At 37.5% G+C, this 14,868-nt stretch overlaps 1 protein-coding gene across 4 annotated transcripts in view; it reads right to left on the bottom strand.

The window, feature by feature from the left end:
• Positions 1-14,868, bottom strand: part of UNC5C (unc-5 netrin receptor C) — a 357,910-nt gene that overhangs the window by 50,373 nt on the left and 292,669 nt on the right. For all 4 annotated transcript variants that reach the window (XM_001497540.7, XM_070262216.1, XM_005608603.4 and 1 more), the window contains exon 7: positions 14,690-14,854. In XM_001497540.7, coding sequence (XP_001497590.2) covers positions 14,690-14,854 — 165 coding nt within the window. The remainder of the gene's footprint in view (positions 1-14,689; positions 14,855-14,868) is intronic.

Here is a 14,868-nt window from a genome sequence, read left to right as displayed (position 1 = left end):
TGCTCCATGATGAGGCATTTCAATTTTATTCTAAATGAAATGCAAATCCTGTGATCGAATGTAATTTTGGAAAGATCACTTTGATTTCTCTGTAGATAATGGAGAGCAAAGTGACAGGATTTCGTGGATGGTTTCTACACACGTCGCTTGGGAGATGTCTATCATAGGTGGAACAATATATTTGATGAAGTGTTTGCATTTGAGGTTGTTCTAAAATGAAATAAAAATGCAGAAATAAAAATCTCACAATTAGTTATTCCTCACTGCCAATTAGCACCAATCTAGCCAGACTGTTATTTTCCTACGTGGGGGAAAATTGAAAACAGACCGGTACTAAGTATATTCATCAATAGTTCAACAATCCAATTTAGTCTGTTATGAAAACACTGATAAAAAGTTTTGGAGACAACTCTGTAAAACTTTTCCCATCCTCTCAAAACACTTTTGCAACTACACAATTAAAACATCACTTAGGAGGCTGGGAATCAGAAAAGATGGGGATTACTGTTCCATTCCCTAAACAAGGGGAACACAGAATCACTTTCTAGAGTTTGTTTTTACGCTTCTCCATCTGATCCGTCTCTCAAGAACAACAGGGGACATTTTCTTCAGCTAATGAGATGACCCTGCTGAGAGCAGTCCTAGCAATAATGAAAAATAACATCTCTGGCAGAACACAGTGCAAAATAATTGTTTTTAGTGTCACTACCAAAAGCCTGGTTCATAAGTTAGGGATTTCAGTTAACTTTCCCACTACTTGAAAGTAAGGCCAGATGATAAAACACCCCAGCTGTTGGCCAAGACGGTGAGCCTGAGTTTTCCAGTCTCGCGGACTTCAGTTTGAACCCTAGCTCTGTCACTGCCTTAGCTGTGAGAGCTGGGTCAACCTACCTCAGTTTGCTAAGCATCAGTTTTCTAATCTGTGTAAGGGGAGATGATGCTCACTTTCATATAGTCATGGAAAGGATAAACGAGATTTGTAAAGTGCTGGGACGTTGCAAGCGATCAATAATTGACAGCTATATCAATATCACTATGATGCCCACTATAAGTACACTAAGTTGCTGAGCTCCTCAAGGATTTCATTTGTACAGTTGACACAGCCTATTATTTAATGAGTGACCTTCAGAAATTTGTTTACATTTCAGGTTCCCCAGTTAATTATGGAGACAAGGAGCCCAGATTTTCGGAGAAACCATGAGCAATGCACTCTTTTAATTACTGTATACTCTTTCCCACTCTCCTTTTAAAGAGGTTTATTCCTGGCCTTTGTGGCTTCTGGCAAAGACATCGTGGCAGTTTCAGAAGCAAATTTCCAGGCCAGTGTTCAACTTGATGCTAAAATGGTTTCTCAACCAGAAGTGGTGCCGCTTCTAAAGGGGGAGTTTGGAAACGGGGCAGGGGAGGTGCTTCTGGTCGTCACAATGGTTAGGGGGGTTGTTTGTGGCATTTAGTGAGTGAGGGCCAAGGATACCGAGTATCCTGCAACGGGAGGAACAGTCTTGCCAGGGAAGGACTGCAACAAAACGCCCCTCCGTGGATAACAACTTTCAGAGTCACCTCTCTTGGACCAATCCACCCAGTGCAGGCCCGGGGCTTGCCTCCGGGGAGGGCGCGGGGCTTGCCCTCTGGCTGCGGTGGCCTCAGCAACTGCAACCAGGGGACACCAACCCCAGAGCAGCATTTCTGCTGTGGGAAACGCCCAGGCCCCATGACCTCTGTGTGTTTTTTGTTTTACTTTGTTTTTTTTTTTATTTTTAAAGAACATTTATTTTTCAAAGGAGAGATTTTCCGGACCTGGGAAGATAGGGGTTGGAGGAAGTTTGATTCTGAAAGAAACTTGAAGTAAGTCAAGGCATGAACAATCTGAAAACCAGACCAGAGCAGGCTGCCTTAAATAGTGAAATGTTCCGTATGCTAGAAAGCCAACTCATAGTTGCTCAGAACATCACTTTAAGAGATGATCTAATCCAACCTTTTTCAGGTGAGGAAAACGAGTCCCAAAGATGAGAAGTGGTATTTTAAATTTACCAAAAGTGTTGAGAGTAAAATTTGGTTTCCACCCTCCTGTCAGTAAAGCTGGCGATGTGCAAGTTTTGCATTGTCCAAGTCTGGGTGGCCCCAAGCACCTTTGTGTTGACTGTAGATTTGGTCTGTTAATAAAACAATTTTCCAGCTGGTGGTAAAGTGACTTAAGGAAGGAGTGACTTTTTCTAAGTTTCACAAGGTCATCCTTTAGAGCGAGATGAGGTTGCCATACTTTTCAGCTGATGTCTGTTACAAAAGATGAGAGCCCATGGCCTCGTATCCTAAGAAGGAAAGCGAGCTTCCCTTGGTGGTATACAGCAGTAAGCAATGCCAAGGTATCCGGAAGGCCACGGCTCTGAGTTGTGCAATAATATGCCTGAACATAGCCTATCTGGTGCGTTTATATTTGGGAAGTCTCAGGAACAATGCCAGAAACTACATGTAAATCGTCATTTCCCCAATAAACAGCAACTGCTTTGATTTTTCTAGTCTTTTAAAAATAATTCTTTTCATGCAATGTGGGTAATAGACAATAGCCAAAATGATCAGGACTTTATGACTAATTTTTTAAAAATATAACACAAACTTTTTATGCCATAAGTAGTATTTTAATAGAAAAACTTATCAAAATCTGCTGATGTAAGAAATGTCAGACCCTCTGAGCAATCACTGGCCAGGTTTAAATTCCTCAAAATCGAATCTATGCCTGTAGGAACTTGCAAACCCCCGGGAGTTAAAATAGATCATTGATTAGAACCTCTTTCTCTCTGCAGCCTAAGGAGGCAGAGCAGAGAGGGGCGAAGGGACTTGCCTCACATCACACAGCCGGTGAAACAGCACAGCCGGGGTCAGATCCCAGCTCCCCGCTACAGCCCCACCAGGCTTTGTAAGGACTGTCTGGGCACTAATTAATAGATTTAAATGACGAGGGACAAGGAAATAATAGAAAAGGGCTCGATACATTCACGACTTCATTTGCAGTTCATTTATTGAATGAGGTAAGGCTAATTATGTAGACTACAAAATATCACTCCATTTGAAATACTATCATTGACATTCATGAGGAAGCTAAAACAGAGAGATTTTTGCCCTTAAATGAAGCAACTTCTAGTGTCTTTTGTTTCAAGTGTGGAGCAAATGAAGACGTGTGCACCGAACAGGCCTTTCTGCTCTGAGGTACCTGGAGAGCCAGGCTCGAGCAACAGCGGGGTTCATGCATCACACTCACACTCTATTTGGCATAAAACCCTACAATAAGTAAATAGTTAAAGGAGAAACGTTATTTCTCTAAAGAATGATGCCAACAAGAAAAAAAGAATAAACATCAATAATTGGAGGGACACCAAGCGTCAGAAGAAAATCACATTTTAAAGCAGTGAAAAATTGGATGATCGATCTCGTCAAGATGGGGGCGTAAGCAGACTCTGAACTCATCTCCCATGAACACAACCAGGTTACAACTATTTTTGGAAAAATTATGCTGGGTAGAAAACTGAAAACTGGATAAAAAGAACCCCCACAACAAGGGATAGTCCTGACCAAGGTGGAAAAGGCAGACATTCCTGCTGGAGAGGAAAAAGCCACCTTCGGGAGCAGCGGAGCTTCTCAGCTGGCCAGGCGGGAGCCACCCTAAGGTTGTGGCAGGAGACCAGGTGAGACTATTGAACTAGTCCAACTGAGAGATGCTGGTAGCTTGGCCTATGGCGACATCAGTCAAGGACAAAGTGTCATCATGTCAGATTTGGAATGATCTTAGAAATATAGCATAGTAGCAGAAACCCTTGATAACTGGAGAAAATGGAATTAGCATACTGAAGAAAAGAGTGAGAAAGGACATCACAGGATAGTGCCACAACATGGCTTGATGAGCGGTGTACAGGTCTTTGCCTGGGATCCAAACCCATGAAGCAGAATGTGCAAACTTAACCACTATGCCACTCGGCCAGCCTCCAGATAACATTTTTACAACTATGAAAAATTGGTTGTTGCTTTGATCAAGTCATTGTATTATTTCCTTAAACAACTTTTGTTCCTGGTGTTAATAATAGACTATCTTTTCCATTGGCTAGATTACCTTTGTCCTTGTGAATGTCTTCTACCGCAATCCAACAGTCACTCAACACAATTTGCCAGAAGTCAATTCTCTCAGACACACTGTCTTGAGCTCTCAATCCCCCACATTCCAGAAGTCATTGCTTCCTTGGTAGCTGCCATTCTGGGATTTTCTCTTTTATCTTTATCCTGTGAATTCTTGTTGCTCCTTTCCTATGTCGAATATTCTGTTTACTCAGTCTCAGGTCTTCTTATAAAATTTAGTCCCACTTTGGGTAAAACACACCTTCCAATGTCTTTCTGAGTTTGAGTATATTATAGAGAAGTTATTTGATAAATAGTGCTTAAAAATGTCTTTATCCTCTCTTCCACAATTGTGTTATATTTTGGCTGTGCATAAAGTTTTTCCTCAGAATGTTTGAGAAGCTATTGCTCCATTGTCTCCCAGCTACTGTTGAGAAGTCTGATGCCAATCTTATTTCAAAACTTTGCATATGAGCCATGTTTTTCTCTTTGTTACACTGTGTATTATCTCTTTATCTCAAATATTATGAAAGTTTATGATGATATGCCTGAAATTCTGTGGCGGAAACGACTTGTATCTTGTGAGTAATTCCCTCGTGGTTATAAAGGTTTGATTTTTCTCTAATCTGCAATGTAAGTTATCAATCTATCTTAATTTATGGGTACTCATGATTATAGTATCTTACAGTTTCATCAAAAATAGCTATTTTTTGCCTCAAAGTCTTGCCTGTAAGTGATTTCTTTGAATATACATGAAGCTGAAATCACATAAAATAGAACATCAGACCAAACAATTAGTTTCTGGAAAGATCTCTTCCAGGTTAAAGAGATTCCAAAGCAATCTGTAAAGAGTTCATCCATGATCATGCTAAGCTTAGCATTCCCTGGGGTGTGTCATACATATTTTCTTTACCTTGTAATTCTGCTTTTCCCTATTCTCTCTTCTCTTTCCAAAATATCTGATCTCAGTTGACATAGGCCTTCTGATTTTTCTATTAATGCATGTCACTCAAATATGTGCATGCCTTGAAAAATCTGTGTCTGCTTATTCGATATTTAACTGAGTTATTTTTTGTCCAATATGTAATGTCTATTCCTTTACCCTCTCTTGCATTTCGTTACAATGTTTCCTTCTACAATTGTTGGTCTTTAACCTTTTAATACACTTTTTTTAGTATTCTTTCAGCGCCTTCATAACTGCTAAATCCATTTATCTTCTCTCAAATTACTGAGCCCTGAATCATGTGAATTACTATTATGATAATTTGTCTGCATTTATTCCAATAAAGAGCACATGATGGTCTCTAAAAGAATAAATAAACAAATAAATAAAGCAGTAACAGCTGACAACCACTTGCTTCCAGCATCCAAGAACCCACCTGAGAAAACATTTATTTCAAAATGGGACAGTTTGGGTTCAAATGCTGGTTCTTGCACTAACTTGTCTTGGGTGTTCGGTGGGCTATTTTCAATTTTATGCCTCAGTTTCTTCCTTTGCAAGATACAGCTATTATTAGGGGATTAACGAAAGTTCTGTTTGTCAGGTTAATTTCTGTACTTTTTGAGTTTGATTAAATTGAACTCAGGTCATTTTGCTTCAGCTTGGCCACGTCTAACCTAGTAGATTAGAGGTAGAAGCAACTTACACCACGGCCCAAGTTAGTGCATTAGGTGGAAAGTGAATAAAATTAAAATTATATCTGCAATTACTTTAAATTCCTAAAATATATGAGATACAGTAATTTTTCTGTCCTCCAAAGTTTGAGAACCACTGAGTCGGATTTCAGAAACACCTAAAAGGAAAGTCTTTATGTAGATGTTTGGGAATTGAAACTCTCTGTCTTTTGATTAACTATCTAATTCCTAGCGAAAAGGGAGGTGGGTGGAGATTATAAGGGGTTCCTGATTGCCTTCAGGGCTTACTCATTATATTTCAATATGGAGCTGCTTCTACGACCTTAATACATGTGGACAGATTTTACGATATTGTGAGGATTAATTCATATCTTATATGGGGGTAGTATGTAAGTTATGAATACGATGTAACTCAGTTTTAGTTTATAAAAGCATTAAGTGTGGTCTATAAAAGTAAGTATTTTAAATCATCAAGTTTTGGGGTAGTTTCAGCGTATTTATCTATCTGAAGTACACGAGACCCCTCCAGAAGACCTATCCTCATTTTACGATCCCAGCTCTGGAAGACTCTTGCTGTTCCTGAGGGATCCCCTCTCTCCTCATCCTGGCTGCCTGGTCTCTCTTTTTGCCAGTGACTTTACATTAAGTCAAAATATGAGATTTTTCTCACCCCAATCACATTTCTTCTGATGCAAATGTTCTTATTAAAAACCTCAAGCGCCATTCAAAATAAACATATCCAGATTTTTTGCTTTTGGCCTTTTAGGTTGGTCCTTATCTAGGAAGCCCATCAGGACTGCACTAATGATGTCAAAGGTCAGGTCCGTCAAAGACACTCATGGTCATTTATTATAATTTACCACTCTTCTGGGGGTTTATTTATTGACAGGAGCTTAAGGAACTCCAAATAAATGCATACATAAATTCTAGGACACAACAACAGAAACTGAAAAGAACATTTGTTTATCACTGCTGTCGGTTATCTAAATTGCCAATGCTAAGTCCTGCTCCAGCCTTCCTAGGACAGTAGGCAGACCAGGCCTCAGTAAACGGATCCACAGCCCTGTTCCTGACAGTAACAACCACGCCCTTCTGAAAATGACTAGCAGGGAATTCACATCTCAGATGTAAGTCTTCTCTCGGAGGTGAAGAATAAATGTCTGAAATTGAACTCAACAGCTGGGTAAAATCAAGCCTATAGATCAGTTGCCCAAGTGTTTTTAATGCAGTATATTCTCTCGCCATCAAGGCTCCTTAAGAAAAATAACAAACTATTAAATCCAAAGGCAATGATATTATAATCCATGGTAGTAAAGACATCTGATAGAAGAAGCAAAGTGATAAAGACTCAAAAATAGAGAGGCTGGTTTCTAGCATGTGTATCACCCTCTCTGCTGGATTGTTAGCCTTGCAGCTCCGTGATCCTGAAGGAGTCCGTGTGGGGCTGTGGTTGTGAAAGGGCATCTTTCTTGGGGCCCTCAGGTTTCTCTCCACCCCAGGAGCTGAGGACCTTGCATTTGTCCTCGTACACTCATCCGCCTGGGCCACCAGTGGCGTGAATCGGGTTTCTGTGGGCTAAAGTGTCTAACCACATCCCTGCTTTTGAAAGCAGGAAGATGTGTTACCAGAAAGGAAAAAAGCTAAAGCAAACCGCACTCATTACACCGGAGACAGCAGAGCAGTGTGTCGGGCAGCCAGTCCACGTACAGAATATTTATGTGCCAGCTGGGACACTACGCATATCAAGGACTATACAAACACACTATGACATCAACTCCTTCCAAACTACAGATAAAAGCACTCACTGTCTGATACGCACAGTTACGCTTTCCTATCACACTGCTGTGTGGACAAGAATTTCACTGGAAACCGACTAGCACCTTCTCAGATGCCTACCACAGTGGTTATAAACACATCATTCTAAAGTCAAGAAAAGACTATCTGTAAGGTAAATTATTTCCCCACATTAAATGCACCTGGGATTCCGGGGGCCCTGGTATGCAGTGTGTCCGCACCACAATTTACACGCGGAGTGCTCCCATTTCCTCTGTACGTGAGAATTAATGGAAGAGCTGTGCGACATATAAATTTTTTAATGAGTAGGAAGTGCTAAATTTGCAGACTGCACAGCAGTTTAATTTCCCAAAGTCAGGAAGTTCACTCATGCAGACACAATTCCAGGTAGTTCTTGTTTGTAAATTGAAATTTTTAATTTGTCTACTGTGGCATAAACTTTCTTCAGCAGGAAGGAGTAATTCTAAATTCAGATCTGAACTGCTACATATCCCTGTGTGGGACTCCAATCGTTAAATGAGATTAAAAACTAAAGTCCATAGGAATAGCTGCAGTATGTAATAATCTAATTGAGTGTATTCATAAATACATATAAAGCACCATTTCTGGACCAAGCCACAGAGTAGCCCTTGGATTGCTATTTTCAAAAGGAAGAGGTAAGCACGGACTAAACCATCACACACCAACCATCACAAAGTGGACCTTACTACAAATTCCTTATAAAGATTATAAAGGTTAAAAGTCATCAGGTCTTGATAATACAATTGTATTTCAAAATTAAAGGTAAAGATGCTTATTGACTTAGCATTTTTGGAGATTTTCTTGAGTGCTTTTTTCTTCTTCTGCATCTCTTTCTCTGTGTCTAGCGTTCTCTCTCTCTCTCTCCAGAACAATTTTATGTAAATCCTATTTCAAAACTATATGGCAAAACCAGGGGCTATTTTCATATAATTTTAGGGATGATACAAAGAAACATAAATGGGTACACAGCACAGTGGAGCTTCCATTACAGCCTTTGAATGAGACACAATATTCTGTAGTATCATTAAATAAAAACAGCTTAATCTGTTATTAATATTATTAATGATATCAGACATATCAGACATGTGTGTTTAGTTATTTTCAATAGTGAAAAACACTCCAAGTCACTGCCCTTTCTTGTTCAATGTAATCCATACCTGTAAGGATACCTAAAAATTCCAGTTATTTTTTTTGTTTGTTTTTTCCATTAACGATGTGCTTATAAACCAAAAATGTCCAATTTCTTTCTGGGACATTAAGTGACTTTGATGGTTTTTAATTACCCTTTAATAATGCATTCTACAGAAGTTCTTAATTTAAAGGCAGTGTCTCCAGTGCAGAAACTATTTTTTCAGGCCAATGAGCATCTATCCAGTGTAATAGATACATGATACACATTACTTCAATATCAACCAATCTGTACAGACGGCCTAAAAAAATTAGTGGGGCTTCTGAAATTGCTTAAAGACCATGACCTTGTTTCACAAATGAAATTATGTAGCACCACATAATGAATCCAATTTATCAAACAGTTTAAGGATAAGTATGGCTGTGAGGACAGAGTGATAGGTATATGATAGGCAACTGGGAAATAATGCAACACTATAACTCAGGTCCAAATCCTCGTGTCTTCAAAATCCTTTTATAGATGCACTTGATTTACTGGTTATAAGTAACTCGGGCCACCTAGGTTTTATGCAAATACTTTTGTGGTAATCTAATCTAATTTGAATCAATGTGACCAAATTCCCAGGATGAGTCAGTGCTAGGGCAACATCTCAAATCCCGACACTCCTGCTTCCGAGACCACGCAGTTGGTCTAGCCAATCCTCAACATACCTTTTTTAAAAAGTCATTTACAATGATAAACATAATGAAATACTAAGTATAAAGAATATGGAGAATAGAAAGTATATTGAAAAAGAGAAAAATTACTTGTAATCTCTCTAGCATAAATGCACAAGTTTCATTTATCTTTTCCTAAGTTTGCAGTTTACATAGTTATGATTAAGTGCATATGTAGATCCATATTCTGCTTTTTCATGTTAAACCATCATCAATATTTTAGTGGCATATGGTATTCCATAAGTAAGTAGTATGTATTACATTAGCCATTGCTCTAATATTAAACTTCTGGATTTTGAAGTTTTTACAATAAAATACAAAGAATGTGAACATATTTGTCACAGATCCTTTTGGGTATTTATAATAATTACTCAAAATTTATTCATTGAAGTAGGATTACTGGGTTAAAGGGTGTGAACAATTTTAAAGCTCTTAACTCATATTGTCAAATCACTTCCCCAAATAATTGTAAAAATTTGTATTCCCATTAGCAAGATACAAAAGATTCTACTTTACTGTATATTCACTAACATTTAGCATTATCATATATTTACAATATTGAATAATTTTCTTAGTAACCCTCAAAGGCTTTTGATTAACAATTTCAATTGACACTGAGATAATACCTAGATTTCTAAGATGTCTTACACAGACAACCAACAGCCTGGTAAACAATTTAGAAAACTTCTGGTTAATTCTTCAATGAAAAATGAAACATTCCAAAAACTATAAAGTCTAAGTAAAACAAAAATCTAAATTAAAACTATAAGTAAAAACAATCTCTAACATGTGTTACTTAGGCATAATGAGAAATGGGATTGAATTAAGAATGTCTTAATCAGACAGTCAAAGCCATTAATTGGACATTTTTAAATAAAGACTGAACGATATTGCAAGTTACATAGTTAACTTATATAACTCAACTTTCAATCTTTCTCTATAGTTATGATTTAAGTATGTCTCTCATAATCAGTATAAACTTGGATTTTTTTCCTAGAATTTTGAATTTCCCTTAACAGGTAAATTTAATTCATTACATTATTATCCCTGATATATGCTGATCCCTGAAATATACCACCTTATTCATTGTTTTCATTTACCACATTTTTCTTATTTCTTTTTTGCTCCTTTCTTGCCCTTAAAAATCTTATTTTGAATTTATGCATTTAACTTTTATGTGTGTAGTCAGTGTTAACATTTTAACTGGACCACTTGAATCAGTAAAGTCTTGTGCAAATATTATTACTGTTCTTTTCCTGAACAATACATGCAAATTAGAAAATTTTAACTTAGATCACACCTTCGCATACTCTTTGTTAATATTATCTATAATTTAGTTCCATCTTATTTTCAACTTCCTCTTAATTAATTAGTCTCCCTTTTTATAAAAGAATCAATTTTCTTTAGAACTTTACTCAGTGAGAGTTTTTGAGTAGTAAGCCCTCTGTATCTTGATTGTCTGAAAATCTTTTTAATTTTTCCCTCTTTAGTAATAAACGATTTTTCTCATTCTATCTTCCATGTGTTTTCATTTCCCTTTTATACAATCACTCGCTTTTTCTTTCTTTCTTGTATTCTGAGAAGTTTCATGACATCTATATTCCAGTTTACTAATGTTCTCTTCAGCTTTATCTAAAGTTGTCTCTGATCTGATCTGAGTTTTAATCTTCCATTGAGTTTTAACTTTCAATCACCATGTTTACAATTATAGATATTCTATTTGATGTTTTCCCAAATCTATCTGTCCTTTGTACAGTATTCTATTCTTTCACTTGTCCTTACATTCCTCTTAAAAATACTGTTGGTCTTCTTCTTATTTGTTTCATAGGCTCATTCAGATTGCTCTATGAGGCCATGTTATGAGAGTACTAACTCACCTGTTTATTAGGTTGCTGACTCTCCCTTACAGCAGACTGTTCCCTTGGGTGATATGAAAATTAGTACTGTAAACTCATTTTCAGGAGTGGGCTATTTTTATCATAGACCAATGCACTTGGGTTGTGGAAAGAACTCCAGAGAATGTCTTGCTGTTTGCTTCTGCTGGTTCCCCAGAGGTTTCACCAATTATGTAAATTATGCATCTTTTGTTTTTTGCTCCCTATACTTTATTTTAGACTCCATACCAGAGCTGGGTGTATGATTGTGGTTTTATTATAGCTTTTATTTAAATGAGGACTTCATTTTTCTTTTCTCTACCATGAATTTTCCTTTGGCTTCTCTAGGCTTACTCCGGGTGTGTAAAAATTTTCTAGTTATTTTTCATGGTGGGGCTAGCCATTTATGAATATAGCCAGCTATATTCAGGGTTCTTGTTTTCAACTCTCAGCCTCAGGCTCTCTCACATGTGTGGTTTCTGCGTCCGTGCCAAAACTGAAACCCTAACTCCCAAGCCCTAGGACCTACATCCATGTCCAATGTCCCTCTTGGTTATTCTGGGGTCCATTCACAAGTTACCTTTCTAGATTTGAGTTTCTACTTCATCTCTTGCATTTGAGGATCTCTCTATCATCTTTCTTTCGAACTTGATTCTCTCTCCCTCACACACACACTCCATATGAGTGTGCATGTCTTTTAAGTTTTAATATTTTATCCAAGATTTCTACATATTTTGAGTCTAAGGTGGTTGTAATGAGGGAGGTGGTTAAGGAAGAGATGTATCTGAATATGATTGTTTTGAACAAATTAGTGAATAAGCATTGACAGTCATATTTTCTGAATATTTCACATTATATTGTTCTTAAGTACCCTTTTGGCTTTTAAAACATACTACACCATAGTATCTAGGTAACTCTGCATTCTAGTGACATCCATTATGAACTCTGAATTTCTCCTACCTAGCAGTGTATCTACATTTATAACAGAATCATTTGTAGATAATTTTGAGTAGATTCGGAGTTGATATTGCATACCTGTTTCAATGGTAAGTAGAATAGCTTATTTTGAGATAATATTGCAATATTGATGAACTGTTTATTTTTGAACTATTTACTAATACATTGAAGGCACCAACTCTCCTAAAGTAAATAAACATTAAATGATAATGCCTAAGTGTTGATTGCAACTTTCCAGGTGTCTTTTCTACTCCCATTCTTTTCCTTAATACAGGCCTTGTCCCTCTCGCAAGCTTGGTACTTTGACTACTGGAAAGCCTTTTGTTCTCCAAAGTAAGGGCCAAGAGCAATACTATTTCTTTGCAAGACTTTGGCAGCAACACTATGCCAGAAACACCCAGCTTGCTGGTAAACAGAGACTATAGCTTTCACTGTAAAATACTATAATTACACAGCACAGCAATATCTCTGTGGTTTTTATCACTGAGGAAATCAATAGTAGTACAGACTACAATTCTGTCTTGCACTAGATTAGATATAGGAGGGCAGATAAAAGAGTTTATTGACTTAGTAGGGGCTGTTACTGTAGCAAACCAAAATTGTAAAAGGAAATAGCTTTTTAACTGACTGATTTTAATCCAAACACCCAAATGTTTCAGTCTAACAAGAGACTTGATAAAAAATAAACAAACAAAAAGGAATAACAAAACTCCCCTCTTTGTAGCCTCATTCCCCTTCCTTATTTACACACACAGTTCAAACCATCATTATTGGCAAATAGCCAATCATAAGAAAAAATTCTATTAATGCTGTTAGAAATAAGCCAGATGCTTAGGGGATGCTATGAAAGTCTTAATTTGAATATTTCATGTTTGTGTTTGACAGATGTCATAATCTAGAATGTGTCATTTTGTGTAAGTAATGAAAGACCCAATGTTGCATCTTGTAGGATCGTAGTCCTTGTTGAATAGCTTGCTTTGGAAATTTTTAAACATGCATAATAGAAGCAGCAGGCAATAAATCACCCAACGTTGAAACATAATATTGAGAGAGGGAGAAAGAGAGAGAGAGAAACTTCAAAGATTGTTATTTATCAATCACATGAATCAATTTGTTCACCACCAAAGGAAGAATACCAAATTATAAAAAGAATAACTTGTGTGGGGAATGTTTTTGTTTTAATCCTCAACTCAAACTCACGCCTGGAGGAACAAAGCTTGTATCGCGGAACAAATGGTTAGTAAAAGAGCTGTGTTCTTTTCCTTCCTGCGTTTCCGGAACAAACTTAGTGAGATGCACAGTGGCAGTTCTCAGAAGCTGTGCTTTACACGCAGCAGCAGCCCTTCTCAAAGAATGCAACGTACCTTGCACAGAAAAATAAGAGGCCTATGGATTTTTATTCTGTCAGTAACATAATTGCATTTGAAGCAAGGTTTCTTTTTAAAGGTCTGTGTGTATACACTCTAGAAGGTAAAGAGAATTTCATAAATGTGGTGAAAATAAAATATTTTGTTCCTAAATGGCAAATACAAATACTTCTACACAAATATATTTGGTTGCTTGTATTCCAAAAGCAATTTGTAATGTGTTCTAAGATGTCAACTCTTGGCCACCATTAGTTAAGATCCAAAGACAGCACATCGTTCATCCATCCATCTGCACAGGTGTGATTTCTGAGCAATTCTTAGTGCCTTAATTCCTCGTCATGAAAGAGATGGTAAATTTGTGTACACCGAAGGGCTCCTCAATATAGGGGTAATAGTTCACAAGTGTGGAAATCAAACTGCTATCTCATTAAGAAAATCTAGGGAACAAAGCAATGAAAAATGGGGAATATGTAGCTTATAGCACCCATTATATTCATGAGCCAATCTTCTACCCTCATTTTTAAAACTTATTTTTATTAACACTATTTCCTTTAAATAAACGTAATTAACACAAACCCAGCATTTTCAAGGAGTTGTGAAGATGTTCCCACTAAACACTTGTAAATTGGTAAATCTACCATGGAAATGCTTCCTGTTCTTATATACGTTTTATGTTCCATGGGCATTTGTTTGGTAATGGCCATGAATTAGGAATAAATACCTTACTTTTTGGAAGTCATGCGACTCTGTGAGGAGTGTAGGCTGCTCTTTTGTGCTCTAATAAACCTGAGTACTGGTTTCTTGGTCGGGGAAGAACGACAGCCCATCCACGGAAATGACTAAATCACTCTTTGCTTATGGGAAAGCAACACTGTGTGTGTCATTTGGTAACTGGACACAGTTATTATTCATTTTGCTTCCTGGGAGATTAACTTTTTCAATTTAGAGAGAAAGCTAGGATATTAGTATAGGTATATTATAGCATTTTTTGTTGTTCAAAGAATTTTTAATTTCTAATATTTCCTTCAAAGAAATCCAAATGGTTAAATCTCAGGCCTCCCCAGTGTCTGTCGTTTGCTCAAATAGACTTACTCTGCATGCAAAGGCCATCCGTGCAGTTCTTGGATTGCAATACAAGGCCGTCGCAGTCCTTGCCTCCGTTCTTGGGGGCGGGTGCTGTACACTCCCTCCTGCGCCAGTGTGTGCACTCGGTCCCACAAGTAGACCACTTGCTCCATGAGGTCCACCTGCCATCCACTGTCACAAAAAAA

Source organism: Equus caballus, chromosome 3 (assembly GCF_041296265.1).
Source record: "Equus caballus isolate H_3958 breed thoroughbred chromosome 3, TB-T2T, whole genome shotgun sequence".
NCBI classification, from domain to species: domain Eukaryota; kingdom Metazoa; phylum Chordata; class Mammalia; order Perissodactyla; family Equidae; genus Equus; species Equus caballus.
This window is presented reverse-complemented; position numbering and strand designations above follow the sequence as displayed.